The sequence below is a fragment of the Epinephelus lanceolatus genome, chromosome 15 (assembly GCF_041903045.1).
Source record: "Epinephelus lanceolatus isolate andai-2023 chromosome 15, ASM4190304v1, whole genome shotgun sequence".
Lineage (NCBI taxonomy): Eukaryota > Metazoa > Chordata > Actinopteri > Perciformes > Serranidae > Epinephelus > Epinephelus lanceolatus.
This window is the reverse complement of record NC_135748.1, coordinates 18,625,934-18,646,816: the sequence shown is the minus strand read 5'-3', so window position 1 is coordinate 18,646,816 and position 20,883 is coordinate 18,625,934. Positions and strand designations below refer to the sequence as shown.

General features: G+C 42.1%; 2 protein-coding genes across 5 annotated transcripts; both read left to right on the top strand.

The window, feature by feature from the left end:
* Window positions 1-1,670: 1,670 nt before the first annotated feature.
* Window positions 1,671-15,382, top strand: LOC117266922 (inverted formin-2-like). Of its 4 annotated transcripts, none has more exons than XR_013493347.1 (23): window positions 1,671-1,856; window positions 5,035-5,436; window positions 6,037-6,152; window positions 6,361-6,520; window positions 7,287-7,320; window positions 7,579-7,720; window positions 8,211-8,343; window positions 8,550-9,137; window positions 9,559-9,704; window positions 9,822-9,883; window positions 9,972-10,074; window positions 10,195-10,280; window positions 10,395-10,495; window positions 10,595-10,665; window positions 10,753-10,860; window positions 10,952-11,022; window positions 11,127-11,247; window positions 11,353-11,517; window positions 12,044-12,146; window positions 12,264-12,360; window positions 12,949-13,761; window positions 14,064-14,117; window positions 14,831-15,382. XR_013493347.1 is itself a non-coding variant. In XM_078175015.1 (23 exons), the coding sequence occupies exons 2-22, from the start codon at window positions 5,040-5,042 to the stop codon at window positions 14,114-14,116; spliced, it is 3,726 nt and encodes a 1,241-aa protein (XP_078031141.1). In that variant the 5' UTR covers window positions 1,671-1,856; window positions 5,035-5,039; the 3' UTR covers window position 14,117; window positions 14,831-15,382. The 4 variants fall into 4 exon arrangements, 3 of the variants coding, with proteins under 3 accessions (XP_078031141.1, XP_033498235.2, XP_033498239.1); XM_078175015.1 differs by having other exon boundaries at window positions 12,264-12,416; XM_033642344.2 differs by lacking the exon at window positions 14,064-14,117 and having other exon boundaries at window positions 12,264-12,416.
* Window positions 15,383-15,622: 240 nt separating this feature from the next.
* On the top strand, window positions 15,623-20,805 carry adss1 (adenylosuccinate synthase 1). Its single transcript, XM_033642347.2, has 13 exons — window positions 15,623-15,880; window positions 16,805-16,907; window positions 17,004-17,066; window positions 17,150-17,200; window positions 17,314-17,380; window positions 17,461-17,568; window positions 17,644-17,725; window positions 17,823-17,949; window positions 18,047-18,201; window positions 19,779-19,903; window positions 20,057-20,154; window positions 20,240-20,389; window positions 20,642-20,805. The coding sequence occupies exons 1-13, from the start codon at window positions 15,692-15,694 to the stop codon at window positions 20,692-20,694; spliced, it is 1,371 nt and encodes a 456-aa protein (XP_033498238.1). The 5' UTR covers window positions 15,623-15,691; the 3' UTR covers window positions 20,695-20,805.
* The last annotated feature ends 78 nt before the right edge of the window (window positions 20,806-20,883 follow it).

Sequence of the window (20,883 nt, the reverse complement as noted above, 5' to 3'; positions counted from 1 at the left end):
GCATCACAAACAGCTTCAAGCTATAAAACAGCAGGCACATTGAAACCGGAAGTTAAGCAATTAGTAAGCCTTCAAAATGAAATGCTGACCATAAAAAGCCTTTTGCATGTAAATATGCAATGAAAAAAAATACATTTTCTTTGGTTTTAGTTGTTCCCCCGGCTGTTATATTCAGCTCAGTGACTTGTTGCTAGTAACTTAGTAGCAGTTCGGTAGTAGTTGGAGTTTAACTGACATTATTACAGCTTTGTTTAGGAAGATAAGTGCAGGCCATTTTAAACAGGTAAGTTTCATGAATGCCTTTATTCCCAAATCTGTGGTTGGAGCATTTTCCTTGGGTACTTCATTTAGCATAGCAGTGCTTTGTGTATATAATTTTAGTTTTTAAGTACGTTTTTCTGTGATGAGTTTACTGCTACGTTAGCCATACAAATGTTAGCTGTTGGGAGCTAACGTTAACGCTATGTGCTGCTACACTGCAACATTTGAAGTCATTGCTAATTAGTTTATTTGGGGCTAAATTCGGTGTGTGTGGAAACACATTTATTTAATGAACTATTTTATGTTTATCTTATACCTTACTTGTGTAAAGGGATAATATAACATTAACTAGTTTGACAGTTAGCCTAGCTAACGTTACAACGTTAAGTTAGCTAAATCCGTTTGTCATGAAACCATGGTAACTGCTCTAAAATACATTTTGGGAGGAGTTTCATTGAACCACAATTTTTCTTTTGTGGACTAAGGTTCTTTATGTTTACTCGACATATCATTAATAGCACTTTTGTTTTATTTCTTGATTTGTAAAAGGACAATGTAACCATTACTGTTAGCCTAGCTCGACTAAACGTTTGTAGCTAGCTAACGTTAGTTAACCCGGTTCTCTTGAAACCATGGTAACGTTAACGCTATAAGGGAGGAGTGTCATTGCAACCACAATTTTTCTTTTTGTGGACTAACTTACTTCTATGTTTACTGGATAGATTACTAGTGGCACTTTTGCTTTATTTTTTTTATTTAAAATTTAACAGTTAACCTAGCTAAACTAACTAGCTAACCCGGTTCTCTTGAAGCCATGGTAACCTCATAAGGATGCTCTAAATTATATTTTAGGAGGAGTTTCATCGTAACCATAACTTTTTTGTGGCTAAAGGTTATTTTCTGTTTACTTCATAGATCATTAATGGCACTTTTATTTTATTTCTTGAATTATAAGGGGACAATGCAACTAATTTGACAGTTAGCCTAGCCTAGCCTAGCTAGATTATAGTTTCGAAGCTAACTAATGGTAGCTACATCTAGTTTTCTTAAAACCTTGGTAACTTGACAATGCTACTCCAATCCTTAACTTACTGTTATATGTCTGTTTTTGTGTGTGTGTGTGTGTGTGTGGGGAGGGGGGGGGTATCGTAACCACAATCTTTCTAGTCTTCTGTGTTCAGTTGTTGGCTAATCACAGTCTTCTTTAGGTAAAAACTCTGAAGGCTATATCGTTTCTTGATCCTACATTGGAACTGCATGAGCAGTTAAACCTGCGGCATACCCGTAATGGGTTTTATTGTGAAAGTTTTGACCGGATGTCTTAGTTCAGTAATGTTGTTGTCTTCACCACGGTATTGACACTGTCAGTCTCTCACAAGTGAGTGAAAGCTCAGGGGCCGTAGCGATCTGAACGCAGTGCCATCAGCATACCACACAGGGTCTGACCTGCCATTGAGTGCCGAAATATTCAGGAGTCTATGTTTCATGTTTTGCCAGAACAAAAGGTTGTCCGGATGACTGCAGAGTGCCCTTCCATCTGAAGCACCAGAGGAGGCGGTTCTTAAAGTGTCTTCATATCTATGGAATAAAACCAGGTAAGGTGTCACACTCATAGGTGATCTATAACGATGCAACAGGGCATTAAGATGTGACATGTGTAGTAGCTGAAGTAACGCGTTATTATCTTATTTTTCTGGTATCTTTTACTCGCTATAGTAACGTTAAGGTGACCAGTCCCGTTATGTTCCCTGGTATGTGGAGAAAAATCGAAACGCAAAGTAATGATGTTACACCGTTAATGTCGCTATGTCAGCTCTTGTTTTTCATCATAATGGGCCAAATGCAAATACGTAATGCAGATTCGCAAACTGCCAATTGCATCCTGGCATCACAGTCTTGTCGATACATCCCGGAGGTGGTAATCGGTTGTTCCCTCTACAGCTCCTTGCCTCGGACAGAAAAAGGAGGAAGGCGGCGGTGAGGGAAAACAAACTGTGTTGCCAAAATCAACTTGAACTGAGGATTTCTGTTGTAAGGCTGTATGTTGCACCACATGGGCTGTCACTGTCAGTGTTTTTCTGATAATGTGCAGATGTGAAATCAGTCTGACAATTGCTGAAGAAATCTGCAGACAAGTGGGAACAAGAGACACTGCAACTAAAAGAAACATTTTGTAGACTTTACAGGCATGTTGGTTACTCCCTTAAATAGCAGTGTGGAACAGAGGAGGGTAGGATATCAAATAAATGACTACCAGATGTTTAATGTTGTAATAATGACCCTACTGTAAAAGACTTTATGGCATTGATGAAACTTAAATAATCATCTATGATTGTGCAATCACCAAGCAGCATGTGTGCTATGTGTAAACATATGTTGTAACATGAGATTCGCTGTCATCATTTCAGTGCTCAAAAGGTAGAATCTAATATTTTATAATCCCCATCCTTTATCTCCAAATAATATGTGGTGTTACAGTGGAAGGAAGCAGAATAAGAAGAGAGACAAATGTGTGAACTGGTCCATGAGATTTAACTAATTTCCTCTAAATCTATTATAGTTTATTGACTCATTTATTATTGCTGACTTGCACAGAGCATTTCCATAAAAAAACCCAATTAATCATGCAAGCAAGCTTTGCATATGTCTCAGAGGAAATAATTCAGTGGAGATGTTTCTGCGCATTCAGAAGTGTTGATGCTGTACAGTGGCAGTGGGCTGCTGCGTGGGCGGTTTAACCAGAGGACAGATGAGTGGGTTTGTCCTGTTTGCAGTGATTCAGCCTGCTATTAGCGGTACATGTGGGAGACCTGGCAGACAAGGTCGGAGAAAGGAAAGTTGCTTATATTTGAGGAGTGCCTGAAAGAATGTGCAGATGTTTTTCCATTGCAGTTGTTCTTTGACGCCACTTTACATACAACACAGACGTTTGCACAAGAACAGAATATCCCTCTTTATGGGATCAAATCATCATCCTTAGGAACGAAACTGAAAATGTGAGAGAGGAACATGAGTTGTCACACCCGCGTGTTTATCTCGAGCTAAGTTTCCTGTACTGGGAAAGTCCTTTCCTTCCTCATGAAAAGTTCCTGCACCATACTGGGGAGTCACGTTTATACACAAGGCATTTCCTCAGACGTGTCTTTAGTCATAATACCAGCTTTGCAGGATGTGAAACAGTAAAATAGAACTTTTAATGGATCTCAATGAAACTGGAATATCTTCACAAGCATCCATGACTGTGTGAAAATTCTCCAGATTACAAGCGTCAACTTGCAACTTTTGTTCCTCACACACTGAACATGAATGCCAAATGTCCTCCCAAATCAGAAAGTGTTTAACTGGTTTCCTGGACATAACTCCTGTCAGTCTGAAAGGGAGGCAGGGATCATTCCATCCATTTTGTGGCTAATGAACACAGCTCTTTGAAGAGTACTGAGAAAGCCTTTTGTAAAACACCATTGTCTGCCTGCTCGCTGCCACGGTAACACTCTCACACTGGCAGTGGGACTAAAATGCTGCAGTCAGAGCTGACAAATGCCTCGCCAGAATATGTGAGAAAAAAATAAAGCCTCATTTCACCTTGACTCCGCTGAGTGAAAAGAAATCCAATTTGTTGGATTTTTCACAAGTCATTACGTCTGTGAATTACCTTTTGAAAAGAGAGAAATACAAAATTGGATTTTACTGCGTTTAGTTAACAGAGCTCCCAACATGTAGAACCTAAAATGAAGCAGGAAAAAAGCAAGAGTAGGACCTTCTATTGTCTAGATTGTAAAATAAAGGACCTGTGAAAGCTATAATTCCTTCCAGACTGGCTCTGTGAATGATCTTTTTACAGAGCTTTGTGTTTGTTCATGTTCATCACTCAGTGTCTCTTCTGTATATCTTATGTTTGCCAAGTGTGAAATCAACAACAGGACACAGAGGAACCACACACGCTTGTCCTTTTATTCTGAACCACCTAATATTACAACTCCAGCACAGAGAGAGAACGTATTTTTAGACCCCTGGAGAAAGATTTCCCCTTTTTTGGTCTGAGACCTTATCCTGTTGATTTTATTAGAATGTGGGAACGTGTTTACACTAGTAAAATGCATTTCAGTGCAGAGTTTTTAGAAGCTCAGGGGTGAGACAGGATGGTAAAAAAGAGAGGATTTTGCTCTGAGGTTATGCCAGAAAAGGGCACTTGTGGGATCAATGTGTGTATTCATGTCAATGTCAGATGCCAGTATGATGTTGAGGAATGTTCCTCCTGCACAGTTGTTTCTGTGTACTAGCTTTTCACAAGTGTACCTTGTGCACATTTTTCAGTGTTTATATCCCAGCCATGAGCTCGAAAATACATTTATTTATGTAGTAAACTGTGACTCTTGCTGTCCACACCAGGCTTTGAGCCAGGCTTTGTAGAGAGTTTTGACGAGCTGACAACGAGTCTCCCTTCTTTCAAGCAGGATTAAATAGGAATGTTTGGCAGAGCTGGTGGTGAGTGGACTGCTGACATATCTTTTGCTCATCCACAAAAGTGCAGAGCTATCATTTCCTATTCTGCTGTTCTTTCTGATAAGGCCTTGTTTTGGCCTGTTTCCTCTTGTCTCGATAGCAATGGCGACAATGTGTACTTGACAAAATCAATGGCTATCGGTGCAAACAGACGCCATCTGCTGTCGAAAACTAGCTGAAAATTTTCTCTGAAAAAAACAATAGCTGAAAATTGTCTCTTGTCAACTGCACACACAAACTGTGAACTTGTTTCCCTTCTGTCCCCCGCAGCCATCATGTCAGGGAAGTCAGATGGGAAGAAGAAGTGGGCGGCAGTTAGGGATCGCCTGGGCTCCTCACAGGACTCAGATTCCCAGCAGGAGGCCAACCTGGAGAGTGCTGACCCAGAGCTGTGCATCAGACTGCTGCAAGTTCCCACCGTGGTCAACTACTCGGGGCTGAAGCGTCGTCTAGAGGGCAGTGACCAGACATGGATGGTCCAGTTCCTGGAGCTGAGCGGACTGGATCTCCTCCTGGAGGCCCTGGACCGGCTCTCAGGGCGGGGATGCTCTCGCATTGCAGATGCCCTTCTGCAGCTCACCTGTGTCAGCTGCGTGCGAGCGGTCATGAACTCCTCTGCAGGGATCCACTTCATTATAGAGAACGAAGGATACATCCGGAAGCTTTCCCAAGGTTGACTATTATTTTCATTTTGTGAAAAATCATCACATCCGCTGCACTCATTTCTCCGCATAGTGTGCATGTGTGACTATATTACAGCATAGCCTCACACATTAAAAAAGCATTTCAGATACTTCAGAAAATATTTTAAGTATGCAAACTATTTGGTCAAGATATTAAAATCAGTTAGATAAATCAAAAGAAAACCATGTTTAACAACCTGAGTTTTTTACTTATTATGTAACATTTGTAATGTTTTGTGAAATTGGTCATAACCCTCCATGACTCACTGTGCAGAGCTGAATTTTCCAGTCATGTACGCAGCTTTATGTACAGAGATGAGTCATTAAGGGTTGCTTTGGGACACATCCCTAAAAATGTAGCCTCACAGTGAGTTGTGACACAAACACATGTTTATCTTGAGTACAGTGTGGCATCTTCAGAGGGCAAAGTTCAAGTTGAGCTTCCCAAAAGGCAGTGAAACAAAGCATCCTGCTTGGGTCTACACACATGGGGGAAAGAGAAGAGGCAGGGGATTTTGCTTTAAGAGAAATTAATGGAAAGTCTGAGCACTCAACCTGAACTGATGTGTGTGATCATTATGCTTCACAGCTTTGGACACTTCGAACACCATGGTGAAGAAGCAGGTGTTTGAGCTACTTGCTGCCCTCAGCGTGTTCTCTGCAGATGGTCATTCCCTGGCACTGGATGCCTTGGATCACTATAAGGCAAGTAGATGAACATATGGAAAAAAATACTGTCTTTTGGAAAAGTTAAGTTGTGGGATTTACCTCACATGATCTTACATCACCACTCTGAATGATAAACCCTTTAACAATGCCCTCTAGTGGTGGGTTGCATGCACAAGCATTGTACTCCTGTGGAGTCTTCCTCATGAAGTTGATGACTTACACTGACTTTGATTTTTCCCCGCAGGGCGTGAAGATGCAACAGTATCGCTTCAGCGTGATCATGAACGAGCTGCAGGCCACAGATAACGTCCCTTACATGGTCACACTTCTCAGTGTCATCAACGCCCTCATCTTTGGGACGGATGACCTCAGGCAGAGAGATAAGATGAGAAAGCAGTTTATTGGTAGGTTCTCTGTTCGGCTGCTGTTTTAGCGATTCATCAGGAGTCTAGAGTCTCATCATGAGTAAGGTCAAACTGCGGTAGACTGCAACAGCGTGTCCCCTCTGTGCTGAAAGTGACTGCAGATGGGAAAGCGGGCCATCAGTGGGAGCTCAATTACAAATATCTCTGTCACTGGGTCTGTCTAAGAATAGGTCGAATGGCCTCATTCTCACTTTGACAAAACGCCTAAGAACTAAGCAAACCTCAAATGTATAAAGCATTGTGTAGTCATGCATTTTACACCAAAAATGTGTGTGCAGAAAATATCATTACTCTTAAAGTTTAAATCACACTGACCTTATGTGATTTTGATAAGATCATTTTAATGTATCTCACTATTAATCCATCTGTTTTCTGTAGTGGATTATTCTTTTTTATGTCCTGTAGAGTCTGTCCGAGCATACACTGGACAAAAACAGGATTAAACTTGGACTCAGGCTTTTTGTATGAGGCATCAGGGTTAAGCACTTTGACAAATATGTCATATTTCCACCTATATAAACTCCTAAATTCTTTAAAATGCCATCCACCATCTTGGACCAATCAGCCATTTGTTTGGCCACTCCTCTCGTGTGATTGCTCACCTGTGACTCCCTGCCAAATTCCCCAAAAACTATTATATGCCACTGTGGAGACATGTGTGACACATTTTGGAGATAAACTTTCTTAAGAAAGGTATAATTAAGTGCTGTGATACTCAGGGCTGTGCTTTATTGTTGTCTTGCAGGGCTGCAGTTGCTTGATATTCTGCCAAAGTTAAGGTGAGCCCTCCTTCTGTTGTTCACATTTGATTTTGTCTCTGAAGCAGATTTTACGCAACAAATTGAGTTCCAGTTTTAGAGGTTATTTTAAAGTCCGTAATAATTGGAAGGAAAATGGTGCTTTTAGAAAAGAACATTTGCAATTTGTGTCCATTAATGACAGTAATTTGAGGCCCTTGTCTTTGCTTTTTTGAAAATTGAAAATGGCATTTAAATGTTATGAAGTGTCCCCACCAGTGATGTGTGCGGTGTGTGCAGGGAACAGGAGGATGGAGACTTGATTATTCAGTGTGAGGCTTTTGAAGAGGCAATGGCTGAAGATGAGGAGGAGCTGTTGCGGATCTATGGTGGCATTGACATGAGTGATCACCTGGAGGTTTTCACTACACTCTTTAACAAGGTGAGAGCTGACTGTCTAGAAGCCTAAAATAGGGTCTGTGGTTAACACAAGCTCAAGAGACTTCCATGCTTTGTTCTACAACATAAAGCACGTCAGTAAGAACCCCACTCGTCAATTTTGAAGCCTTTAGGCGTCTTAACAAAAGGTGGTTGCTAACAAGTCGCTAAATGAATCTACAAAACCTCATCAGGCCGAACACGGTTTTACAACCTCATGGTAACGATAAAGTCATGCAACCATAGTGTAGCTAGCCTAACAGAAGCTTTTACTCCTGGTGATTGCATTTATGCTTCAATAATCATGAAAGAAAAAAACGGCATTCCTGCAGCACTCTATTAAGAAGTCAAGAAAATGAATGAATGAATGAATGAATGAATCGACGTTTCGTTAGTCATTAGTCTTTGATTTCTTTTTTGTGGTTCTGGTACACATTATTAGACTTAGGAATAAGCATGACGAGCCCTCTTTGTTTATGCTTTTGCATGTGCAGGTGAGCAGCTCTCCAGCCTCTCTCCAGCTGCTGTCCATCCTGCAGACGCTGTTGATGCTGGGGCCGGGCCGCTCTGATATCTGGCTGGCTCTGGAGTCCATCACTAACAGAGCCATACTGCTGGCCCAGGACTGTGAGTCAGCACTGAAGCAGCAATACATTCACTTTAGGTAGACTCTCTGGAGAGGCTAATGGCTACTTAATGGCCTTCTCTGTGATTCATGTGTGAAGGGGAGTGATTATCCAGGAAAGCAGATCATAGAGGAAGCTGTTGACAGGGTCACTGAAAACTTTTTTTTTTGTAGTTCATATGTGCGTTTGTCTGGGTTTGTGCTCCAGCTCAGATGGAGTCCAATGAGAGGATCATGCAGCGGCTGATGTTCTCCAAACGCAAGAGCTATGAAGGTCATCATGAAGTTGACGGGCAGCTTGTGAAAGTGGATAAGGCCGTGCAGACTGATTTGGATCATCAGGACAAAGACATAACATCCTCTCAGAAGCCACTGTGTGCCTCTGTTCCACCTCCACCCCCACCTCCTCCTCTACCCCCTAGTATGACTTCTAAGCAGTGCCCACCTCCACCCCCACCACCTCCTCCTCCACCGCTACCTGGAGGGTTTGGGGGACCTCCACCACCACCTCCCCTGCCTGGAATACCACCACCACCACCACCACCACCTCCACCGCCACTGCCCGGCGGTCCAGGCATTCCTCCCCCACCCCCTCCGCCACCCCTACCAGGGATGGGTGGCGGACCACCGCCACCACCTCCCTTACCTGGCATGCCACCTCCACCTCCACCTCCCCCAGGCATGATAGTGGCTCAGAGTAGCCAGGCCCTGGGGTGTGCTGCACCTGTAAAAGCACACCGATGCCCCACCCTGAGGATGAAAAAGCTCAACTGGCAAAAACTCCGCACAGTTACTGGTGAGTGGATACAGCATTCTTGTGAAGGCTCAAATTATTTCAACTGTAATCTGTCACTTGCGTCATGAGGCAGCAAACTCTGGCTGAATCTAATTTCAAAAGTGTCAAGCCAATTTTGAATAAGCTAAATCATTTTTCTTCTTGTTTTTGTTTAGAAAGTTTTGCCTTCAGCCATCAAGATATTATATACCCCTTCAGGCCATTATTTTATGTTCAAATAGATGAGAGAGAAGGCATCTGTGCAGAGAATAGTTGATGGGGACAGAACATTGATATTAACAGAACCATTATTCCAAGCTTGGCTGTTATTTAATGTGGGTGTTGCAGAGGATTACCCTGTATTTTGGCCATGGTAGGATGTTGATACAAAATGGAGCCACATGAGCTCGTGACAGGTTCCTCTCTTCCTGCACACACACAGATGGTCACTCCATGTGGGCCTCAGTTCAGAAAGAGCCTCCTCCTCGGGAGCCGGACTACAGCAGTATCGAGCAGCTGTTCTGTCTCCCGGTGACCGAGCACAAAGACAAGGGGGCAGCTGCTCCTGTCAAGAAGGAGCCTAAAGAGGTGTGCTTGGTCAACACACGACACCGCTCCTCAGAGCTGCAGCACTCAGAACAAACACACCTGATTATCAAAGCTGAAAAATCAATATGCCTCTTTAACTTCTCTTTTTTTGTACAGATTACATTCATTGATCCAAAGAAAAACTTGAATTTGAACATATTCCTAAAGCAATTCAAGTGGTAAGATGTTGTTCATTATTTTGATGATGGTTTTGGAATATAGTTTGGTCCATTTTTCATCTCAGTATTTTAAATTTTCTCTGTCCAGCAAAAATGAGGAGTTTGTAGCCATGATTCAGAATGGGGACCGTAGTAAATTTGATGTTGAGGTGCTAAAACAGCTCCTTAAGCTCCTACCAGAGAAGCATGAGGTTTGTACTCCTGAGCAATTCTCCATTTTTACCTAGAGACATGTTTGCACACGTATCTGTTATTAAGAGTCCAATTTTTTTAATGGCAAGTATGACTCACTGTCTTGTACTTTCATGTAGATAGAAAATTTGAAGTCCTTCCAAGGAGAAAAAGACAAGTTGGCAAATGTTGACCGCTTCTACACCTCCCTTCTCACTGTGCCATGGTGACTTTTTTTTTTTTGTACTTCAGTTCTGGTTTTAACTGTTAATTATGTGAGTGCTGTGATTCTCATACTTGGCTCTTTAGTTACTTTGCCTTCTGGCCTGTTTTCCCCCAGTTATCAGTTGAGGATCGAGTGCATGTTGTTGTGCGAGGAGACTTCATCAGTGTTGGAAATGCTCAAACCTAAAGTCAAGCTAGTGGAGGAGGCCTGCCAGTGTGAGTAAACCATAGGCCTTCAACTGTATACGCATGCACGCAGTTGTCATCGTTTCTCAAGATAATCATCAAATTAACGCCATGTAATGAATCTCTCAGCTCTCAGAACAAGCACGCTCATGCCCAGTTTCTGCAGGCTCATCCTTGACGTAGGGAATTTTCTCAACTATGTAAGCACCTCTTCTGTCTCATGTATATTTTACTTTAAGCTGACATTTAGACAGAGCTTGCATTTTTAATCATCGGTCTACTTCCAGGGAAGTCACACAGGGAACGCCGAGGGGTTCAAGATCAGCTCTCTGCTCAAGCTTACGGAGACTAAGGCCAACAAGAGCCGCATCACGCTGCTTCATCACATCCTGGAGGTACACAAAGTGGCTCACAGCTGCCATAACTTTTTTTTTCTCTCAGTTATGAATGTGTTTAATTACCCACTGCTTGGCTTGTTTTGCAAAGGAAGCAGAGGCAAACCACCCGGAGCTGTTGGCGCTGCCAGATGATATAGAAGTCTGTCAAAAAGCTGCAGGGTATACAAACCTTTCACAAATACTTCAGCTCATATTCTTCCTTTTTTTTTTAATTGGTCCTAAGTGGCACACTTATAAGAAAATGATTTACACTCTGTCCTCAGAGTTAATCTGGACTCTGTTCAGTCAGAAGCCAGTGCCTTACTGAAACGACTGAATGACACGGCCAAAAAGGTCTCCAACTCTGTCGAAGAGGTGAAGGAGCAATACGCGCAAGTTCTTGAGGTAAGATGATACTCTCTGCTTTGCCTACAAATGGCGACAAAATGGGATAACTCGTACTGTTTTTTGGAAGCTGGATCCAAGTGTCTTTATGTTTCTCTGCTGCAGGAAAATCTGAAGGCATGTCAGGCATTAAGTGAAAGGTTTACTGCGATTGAGAAGAAGAAGAGCGAGCTGGCTGTCTACTTATGTGAAGACTCCAATCAGCTGTCGCTCGAGGACCTCTTCGGAACCATCAGGACTTTCCGAGAACTTTTCATCAGGGCGCTGAAGGTCAGGGAGGATACTGTGTGGGTGTTAAGGCCCAGACACACCATGCCAACTTCAAATAGTTAGTGGCAATGAAGGCCAACTGTTGCGTCACCTCACATCGCCTGTGTCTTTGCTAAAATGTTGAGTTCAGACACATTGCAAAGACTACAGCCAAGAAAACTCCATACCAGCAGGCGGCTGTATTCTGTGTCATTGAAACAGGAAAACGTCGGCATGGTGTGTCAGTGCCCTTAGTCATGATATGACTGTGATATATGTTTGTAGTCTTTTTTACACTGTAGGTTTATATTGTGTAAGTTAGTGAATACACTGTGTACTTGTGTGTGTGTGTGTGTGTGTGTGTGTGTGTGTGTGTGGTTAAGTCTTCCACTTGGGTCAATGGGAAGAGTTTTCTTTAGAACATCAGTATCATTTTACCGTGGTGAAACTGGAATGTTGATATGTCTCTGCACAAATGATACAAAGACAAATTGCTACGTACATTTTGTACTTGGCAGTGAGTGACATCCTTACTTTCATGATGCAGGAAAACAAAACCAGAAGAGAGCAGGCTGCCAAGGCTGAGAAGAGGAAGAAGCAGCTGGCAGAAGAGGAGTCCAAGAGACAGAAGGGAGAGAATGGAAAAATTAGTAAGTCGAGAACAGCCCTGCTTTCTTTCCCTGTGAACTAGAAATTCCTAACTGAGATGCCATTCGAATAGCATGTGTTACAAGCTCTCTTTTTTTTTTCTTTAAATCTCTTAACAGTCAAGAAAGGCTTTGTGCCACAGAACGATGGCTGCATCATCGACCACCTCCTGGCGGATATCAGGAAAGGTTTCAGCCTAAGAAAGACCAGGCCAAGGTGCGATTCGGAAAGCCTCCCTTCTAGTGAAAAGCATAGGGATACCTGCCCATCTGGTAAGGACAAGAGACTGTGGCCTCCATCCGCAGTTCCTAGCTCCGCTCCTGAGCTGCTTAACTGCGAGCCACAACACAGCCTAGCTGATTTCTCTAGGCTATTTTATTTGTGCTTAAACACCGCTGCCACCTTGCTAAGCTAGCTCCTGTGCTTAGTTGCTTGGTAGAGCTTCATTAGCATTTGTTTGCATGGAGAGCGATTTGTTTTCTTGCAGCTTTGCTTACTGTGAAACATCACCCCATTTCAGTTATGATAATGGCCTTACAGGAATACTTCACCCTGCAGATGACCATTTGTATATCAGTTACTCATGCTGTGTTGTGAAGAACACAGTGTGAATATAGTGTTGCTGTTGTCGAATGTGGGCCTCTATGACTTACATTCATCAAGAATTTTCTCCATTTTTCCGTTTACTGGAGCATGCGAGAAACATGGGTGTGTAATTGATATACAAATGGTCATTTTGCTGGTGAAGTATTCCTTTTAATGTGTATACACTAACCATCAATACTACCTACTTCTCCCCCTCAGAATCAAGTGTCAAGCCTGTAGACGAAGGAGCCGCAGAATTAGCCACCATATCCGCTCCCACCAAACCCCAGAAAGAGGGTCACCAGGCCAGCACAGGCGAAATGAACGGCTTCATCAGTCCATCAGAAGAGACTCCGCCAGCTCCTCAGAGTTTGGTGCAAGACGGACCAGCTGCACCTCCTCCCAAAGCCCCCACAGGAGAACCAGCCATGACCATCCAGACACCCCTGGAAAGACCTACGTCACTGCCAGAGGGGCAACACCCACAGAAACCAGCAGTGCCGCCACTAGATTTGACACAACCTCAGCCTCATGTTGAAGCAGAACATCAGCCATGTCTCTCCACAAATGGCTTTTCAGTGGATTCCACCGAGACTAGTGTCTTCAGCCCATCTTCCCTCTCAGATACCGACCTGCTAGAGGCTGTGTCAGAGTGTACTCCCAGCCTGGCATCTGAGGGGGTGACACCTGTGGAGCCAGCGGACATTAGTGTGAATGTCCAGATCAAAGAATGCCCTTTACCTAATACAGACAATGTGACACAGAGTAGTGAAAGCAATACAACGGGAGAAGGGAAAGGTGAAACTAGCAATAAAAAAAGCCATTTAGCAGAGACTGCAGGACAAGAACGGAAATGCATTATTGTAAAAACGTACGTGACCACAGTCAGGGAGGGCAGCAAGGGGTGCGACGTTCCAGATGGACTGGAATCAGATGATCTGCCATCGGTGTCTGAAGCAGTGCCTCCATCCCTTAAGCCTGAACCAAAGAAACACAGCCTCTTTAAAAGAAGCAAAAAGAAGAGTAACCAAGGTAATCTTTTCATCAACTTAAATAAAGCACATGCTTGGAATGCTAGTCTTTTGACTTGTCTAAAAGGGAGATCTTTATTTGCTTTGTTTTTATTGCATTTAACATTTTATATTTTATGTATGGGCTATTTTAGTGTATGTTCATAAGTATTTTTATTATTAGCATGACAGCATGCGTTTTATTAAAGAGTATGGATGCAGTGTGCAGCATTTGATTTGCAGATTTAATATTGAATGGATTTGAATCTATGGACAGTTTTGTTTGAATGCTCTGTTTTCCGTTCTGACTCTCTGAAACACAAGGTAACAGTGGGAAAGGACACAGTAAACATAAAAAGGGCTGTGTGTTGCAGTGAGGTAGGTCAAATCGATGGGATGGCAAAACTGTAAGCAGGAACATCATCCTAATTAGCTCAATCACCGTCGAAGCTTTGTCCCAAATAACACGTCATTTGTCAGTCTAACTGGAATCTGGATTTCATTTGTCTCTGTTGTCCGGCTTTTAACACTTGCACTCTTTAACACTTTTCCAATCAAGTTAACATCAGGCCCAAATCTTAACTTATGTGTGTTGAGGTGATTCTAATGTCCATTCAACCTGGGGAAAACTAACCCTAAAAATAACATCATGTGCAGCAGTTAATCCTTTTTTAATGAGTGGTTCAGTGATGTAATATCACAGCTTTGTATTCTCAAACAGCCTTTCAGTTTGTGGAGTCATTGTGAAGTCATCGTGGACTTGATTTATTTCATAAAGGCCTTCGCTTTTGTGTCTCTCCTTCCATATTTTCTTGTCCATTCCCCCCCGAATCTACAACCGGGACCGTTTTTAATCTACTAATGCAGTCTTGTGTGCTTCCTGTAAACTGTGCTGATGAAAGATGCTGTATGTGATGCATTAAAAATGTTTAACAGTTAAAAAAAATCTTAAGATTTTAAAGTCATGTTTGTAAGACAATCGTGAATAAATTCTTAACCCACTGTAAATATAATAATTTTAAAGGTATTAAAGTATTTCTATTGAGATATATCTTGATTCCCTTCATTCATTTTAGTCTCTGTTTCTGTAGGTGACTCCAGAAAAAGGAAATCGAGAGGAAGAAGGACATGTTAATTTAACACAAGAGTTGTGAACTGGAAGGACTTGTTTTATTTTGAGAGCCCACATGAGCACTGACTCCTTGGAGAGGATGCAGAAGTCTTCCTTTTGCAGTGATTTGTTCCAGAAGAATAAACACATCTAAGGCTGGGATCTTCACAGCATGGATGCCCACAGTCACTTTATGTAAATGAAGTTTTTGTGTATATGAGTGGTTGGATTCCAAAAACTGTTCCCAAAAAAAAGTTGAATGTGCTTTATATGTTTTGTATAATTGTTGTAATATGCAGTGAATGTGTTTTGCCATAAGCTCTATTTACCTTACAGCACCTACAGAAGGAAAGATGCAGTGTTGTTGGTGCAAGATATTTAATTTAACTCATCAAAAAACTGCTTGAATGTCATGTCTTAATTTCTTTATATATTATCCAAATGAACCCTAACAGGAAATATAAGGACATTACATATTTGATTGTAACTTTTAATGTTAGATATATTTTAATAAAAGTGAATTTACTGTTCAGCTGTGTGTATTTAATCAGCCATGTCACGCAGATGGCGGTAATGAGGCAAACATAATCAATTAGAATTATGCAGGCTACATATAATAAATGTTATAATAGGTTTTGAATAGGTGGATCTGCCTCCAGTTATCCCTGTGAGTGCTGTGGAAAGGCTATTTTCTCGTTGCTTTAACAGCCCTGGAGACAAGTCACGCACTTCTGTGCGTCTGGCTCTGACATCATCGGCTATGAGGTTACAGATATGGCAATGCCACTCTTGGGAGCCTGCTTAGTCTTCTTGAGACGGGCAGGCTAAAGCCACCACCATCATGTCGCTCACCTGGTCGGCAAAAGACCAAAAAAACATGAATCAACCCGCCGTAGCCGGACAGAAGCGATCGCGCAACGACGCGGGGAACAAAGTGACGGTGGTGCTCGGCGCGCAGTGGGGAGACGAGGGCAAAGGGAAAGTCGTCGATTTGCTGGCGACCGAAGCGGATATTGTCTGCAGATGTCAGGTAAATGTTTGGATTCTTGATTTCAGATGAGCCTCCACAGAGGCGTGTCCTTGTGTTTCTGCTGAATGCCATTTTTCCTCTGAAATCATGATGGGATCTGTCAGTAACTGGCAGCGTGGTAAAGCGCAACAGGTGCTCAGAGTGAAAACCCTTAACCTCTGTCATACTTAACTGAATACCTTATTTATTAGCTGGGAAACTGTTATAATGATCCATACTGGGCATGCACTGTGGTTTCATAACGGTGCACTCAATGATTTAAATACTGCAACAGGGGAATTGTGCCCATTAAACTCAAATTTCAAAACATTTTATAAAAGCCAAATGCCTATCATTGTAGCAAATGCATGTTAAAATTACAAGCTTGATTGAATTCGTGCTTAGTTGCTCTGCAGATCACAAAGACATTGAACCTGAGATGCTCTGAATTCTTATTAAAAATAACTCCAGAAAGGTCAGTTTCTGTCCACTCACATGGGACACATAACCCTCCAGTCAGAAATCAGAGGTCACTCAAACACCCAGGACTCACAGTGAAACCTGCCAGCATTTGCTGTGTTGCACTTGTTGTCCTATACTTGCTCTCACTGACAGGACTAGCACCCTGTGTTCTGGAGGCTTGAGAGCCCCACCCACTGGGCTAGAGAGAGGTCACATTCTCAGGGTGGCTTGATACGTGAGAAGGCCAGGACTTAGCCAGGGGGAACAGAGCGGAGGGTCCACCAGCACCAGCCAAGTCTGTTAAAATAGGTGCTGGAAAAGATCTGTGAATTGGGAAGAGGGTGGCTTATCACTGTCTCAGGAAAATCAGATGAGACGTGTGTGTGTGGCTGAGACTTCTGTGGTGGTCTTCATGCTGTATCTGATTGTGTTGTCATCAAAGCATTGACACTATCATAACACGTACCCTGCTTTGATTTATAGGGCGGCAACAATGCAGGACACACAGTGGTCGTGGATGGCAAGGAGTACGACTTCCACCTTCTCCCCAGTGGAATCATCAACTCCAAAAGCATATCACTCATCGGTAATGGCTTCAGTATCCTGATTTGAGCTACAGAGCCAGCATGGTTAAGAATATTAGTGCAATTGAGTCTTTTGTCTTCCTTTGCTCTTCTTGTAGGCAATGGAGTTGTTATACATCTACCCGGCTTGTTTGAAGAGGGCGATAAAAATGAAAAGAAAGGTATCTTTTCTCACACTTAATGCACTAGTGCAAATTAACATTCGTGTATACTCACATAGATGTCATTTCTATTCTCTGACCAGGTCTGAAAGGCTGGGATAAGAGACTAATTGTCTCAGACAGAGCTCACCTTGGTATGTACACTATATGTCATTTTTATAGAGCTTTACTTTATTCAATTAAGCATAAATAATGTGTGTGAGAGTGAAGGTTGCCCCGTATTGATTTGCTCTGCGTCTCTCCTCAGTGTTTGATTTCCACCAGGTTGTCGACGGCTTGCAGGAAACTGAGAGACAAGCACAAGAAGGAAAGAAGTAAGGACAGGAGGCACAACAAATCTACTTTTATTTTGTACGTTATTTTACATTATTCTCTTTGTGTTTCATAATAACAGCATTGGAACAACCAAGAAGGGCATCGGACCGGCATACTCCAGCAAAGCATCTCGCACCGGCCTACGTGTATGTGACCTCCTGGGTGACTTCAAGGACTTTTCTTTGAGGTAGGGATTGTAGGAATATGCCACACACCTTTAATATTACATACAGTTTTGACATAATTCACAATTTCCTTTCAGATTCAAGAACCTTGTCCACCAGTATCAATCCATGTACCCAACCTTGACAGTTGACACTGAGGACCAACTGAAAAAACTCAAGGTAGACTCTGATTTCTGATTGAAATTATAAAAGTGATGCATCGTTCTTGTTGTTCTCTCCATCATTAAAAGATTTCTGTTTTCCTTGTTTCGTGCAGGAATACGCTGAGAGATTGCGGCCGATGGTGAGAGACGGGGTCTATTACATGTATGAAGCTCTTCATGGATCTCCAAAGAAAATTTTGGTTGAAGGGGCCAACGCTGCTCTCCTCGACATTGACTTTGGTAGGATCGGCAGCGATAAGACAGTTTTTTGTTTCATGATTCAGGGGGATCTGGAAGGAGTTAGTACAATGATGAAATAATAAAATCTTCTCTTCAGGCACATATCCTTTTGTGACATCGTCAAACTGCACCGTGGGCGGCGCGTGCACTGGTCTCGGCATCCCTCCGCTGAATATTGGTGAAGTGTTTGGTGTATCAAAGGCCTACACTACCAGAGTGGGAATCGGAGCCTTCCCCACAGAACAACTCAACGTAAGAGCTTGATGTTGCTCAAGGAAACCAGTAAGATTACTGGAACATGTAGAGTAAATGTCATAATATGCTTTCGTGGCCTTCGCATTGTGTGAAGAAGAGACACATGACACGTTATGTAACTCACTGATGCTGGGCTTGACATGTACAGTTTGTTTATGATCATGTGGCCGACACACAGGCAGCGGGGCGGGCGGAGGGGAGGCGGGGGTGGTGGGTGTTCTCTGGCTGGAGTGCAGCTGTCAAATTTTGTGAGAGACTGGCTCAAACACTCTTTACCTCTTATGCAGGTCACATGTTCACAGGGATAAATTTAGGGCCAGAGACGGGTTCAGGATATATTTACTGTGTGAGCCCGGGTTATGTTACTTGTCACGGGAGCTGAGCATAGGGACACAGGTCAAGATGTTAAAACTCAATCCCCTCCAGCCCATGTGATATTTTATTGTACTCAGCTGTGTTTATAACTTGATAGCATGTTTTTAGGTTCCTGTAGAATTATTAAATGCCTGAGGTCATTTAAAGGGACAGGTCACCCCCACATCTGAGATACACATTTTTCCTCTTACCTGTAGTGCCATTTATCAGTCTGGATTGTTTTGGTGTGAGTTGCCAAGTGTTGGGGATATCGGCTGTAGAGATGTCTGCCTTCTCTTGTATATAATGGCACTAGATGGCGCTCGGCTTGTGGTGCTCAACACACCAAAAAATACATTTTAAAAACTCAATAACAATGTGTCTTTGCAGAATCTTTACAGAATTCATGACCTGGTTACTCGAGATAATCCACAGACCTTGTTGTGAGCAGTTTCATGTAGGTACTATTTTCTTTCTGCCATAGTACACCTGCAAACCATGTCAACTTGCAGAGGGAAGTGTGCATCTACTCATGGATGAGAGGCTCATGACAGTGCGAGATGTAAACATTAATAGTGTCCTCCTCAGCTGAGCTGCAATGTTAGCTAGCTCAGTGGTGCTAGGTGAGCTAGCAGTAGATGCATGCTTCCTTCTGCACATTAATACAACTGGCAGGTGTGGTTTGGTAGAAAGAAAATAGTCCCTACAGTTAGCAAGAAATTAGGAAAAAGAAAATTAGTTTTAAAAAAAAAGAAACAATCAAGAAAATGCCCTGGAAAGAGTGCTTTGCTAGTTATAATAATTCTGTAACATAATTTTAAAAAGTAATGATCATTATTATTATTATATATTTTTCTAAAAAAAAATCAAATTATTTTATTTTATTTGCAATTTGTGGGACATTTCTGACCAAGTGTCTCACTGCCCTTTTTTCCCCATGTTTTTGAAAGAAATCACACAAATTTGCTCACAGACAAGTGATGTCGCTCCAGGTTTCAAAGGGTTAAGCACCACAAGCTGAGAGCTTTCTAGATCCATCATATTGGAGAAAAGGCAGACTCTACATCAGATACCTTCAACACTCTGCAACTCACACCAAAATAATCTAAATCAATAAATAGCACTATGGGCAAAAGGAAAAGTATGTATTTTTAATTTGGAGGTGAACTGTCAGTTTAAGTTCAGTAATAGTATATTTCTTTTTTTCTTGTTTATTGTAGGCAGTGGGAGAGCTGCTGCAGACGAGGGGTCATGAGGTTGGTGTAACCACAGGAAGGAAGCGGCGTTGTGGCTGGTTGGATCTTGTCATCGTCAGATACGCTCATATGATTAATGGCTTCACCGCGTGAGTGGCTGCAACAGCTTAAGCAAATTATCAGATGTTTTGTTGTTATGTGTGATCACTAAAATACATTTATCCCACAAGCATACATTCCATGCACCATCATAAATCACATTTTAAACCGCACGTTTAACTGACATGTTACCCATCCAACAGCATTGCTTTGACAAAACTTGACATTCTGGATGTGCTGGATGAAATCAAAGTTGGAGTCGCGTACAAACTCAACGGAAAAAGAATTCCCCATTTCCCAGGTAATTTAACAGAAGAAACCAGAAGCTCATTTTTTGTTTGATGACAGATAATTGATTGGTAATAACTGATTTCTTGCAATTATAGCCAACATGGACGTTTTACACAAAGTGGAGGTTGAGTATGAGACTTTCCCTGGCTGGAAGACAGACACATCTGCAGCCAGGAAGTGGAACGACCTCCCAGCCAAGGCACAAAACTACATCCGCTTCATTGAGAACCACATTGGAGTTCCCAGTATGTCTGACACATAATAAACTTACATAATCTTCTTTTTACTTTGCAGAGCATACAATGATTATGTAAGAATGCAGACAAGTATCAACACTTCACCTGAAGGCCTCAAAATCAAATAAATAGTAATGCAGAAACAACACGATATCCATTAGGTGGCACTGTTACACTTGTGAAAAATATTCCCTTCCAAGATGACTTCTACAGTTTTTGCCAACTTTTCTAATCTTTCTATTTTTCTCTGTCTCTTTTTAGTTAAGTGGGTTGGTGTTGGAAAGTCCAGAGAGTGCATGATCCAGATGTTCTAAAAGAAAATCCTCATCTCCCCTTGATGGAAGCACAGACGACGTGGCATCTTTTCATTATCTAAACTGATTTCCTCCATTAGTTAATAAACAAAATATCCATGTCACCTTTGAGCAGTGGTGGCTATGTTTGATTTGTTGCAGTCAAATATTCTTGTTCTTTTATTATTAGATTTAATTATAAGGTATGTG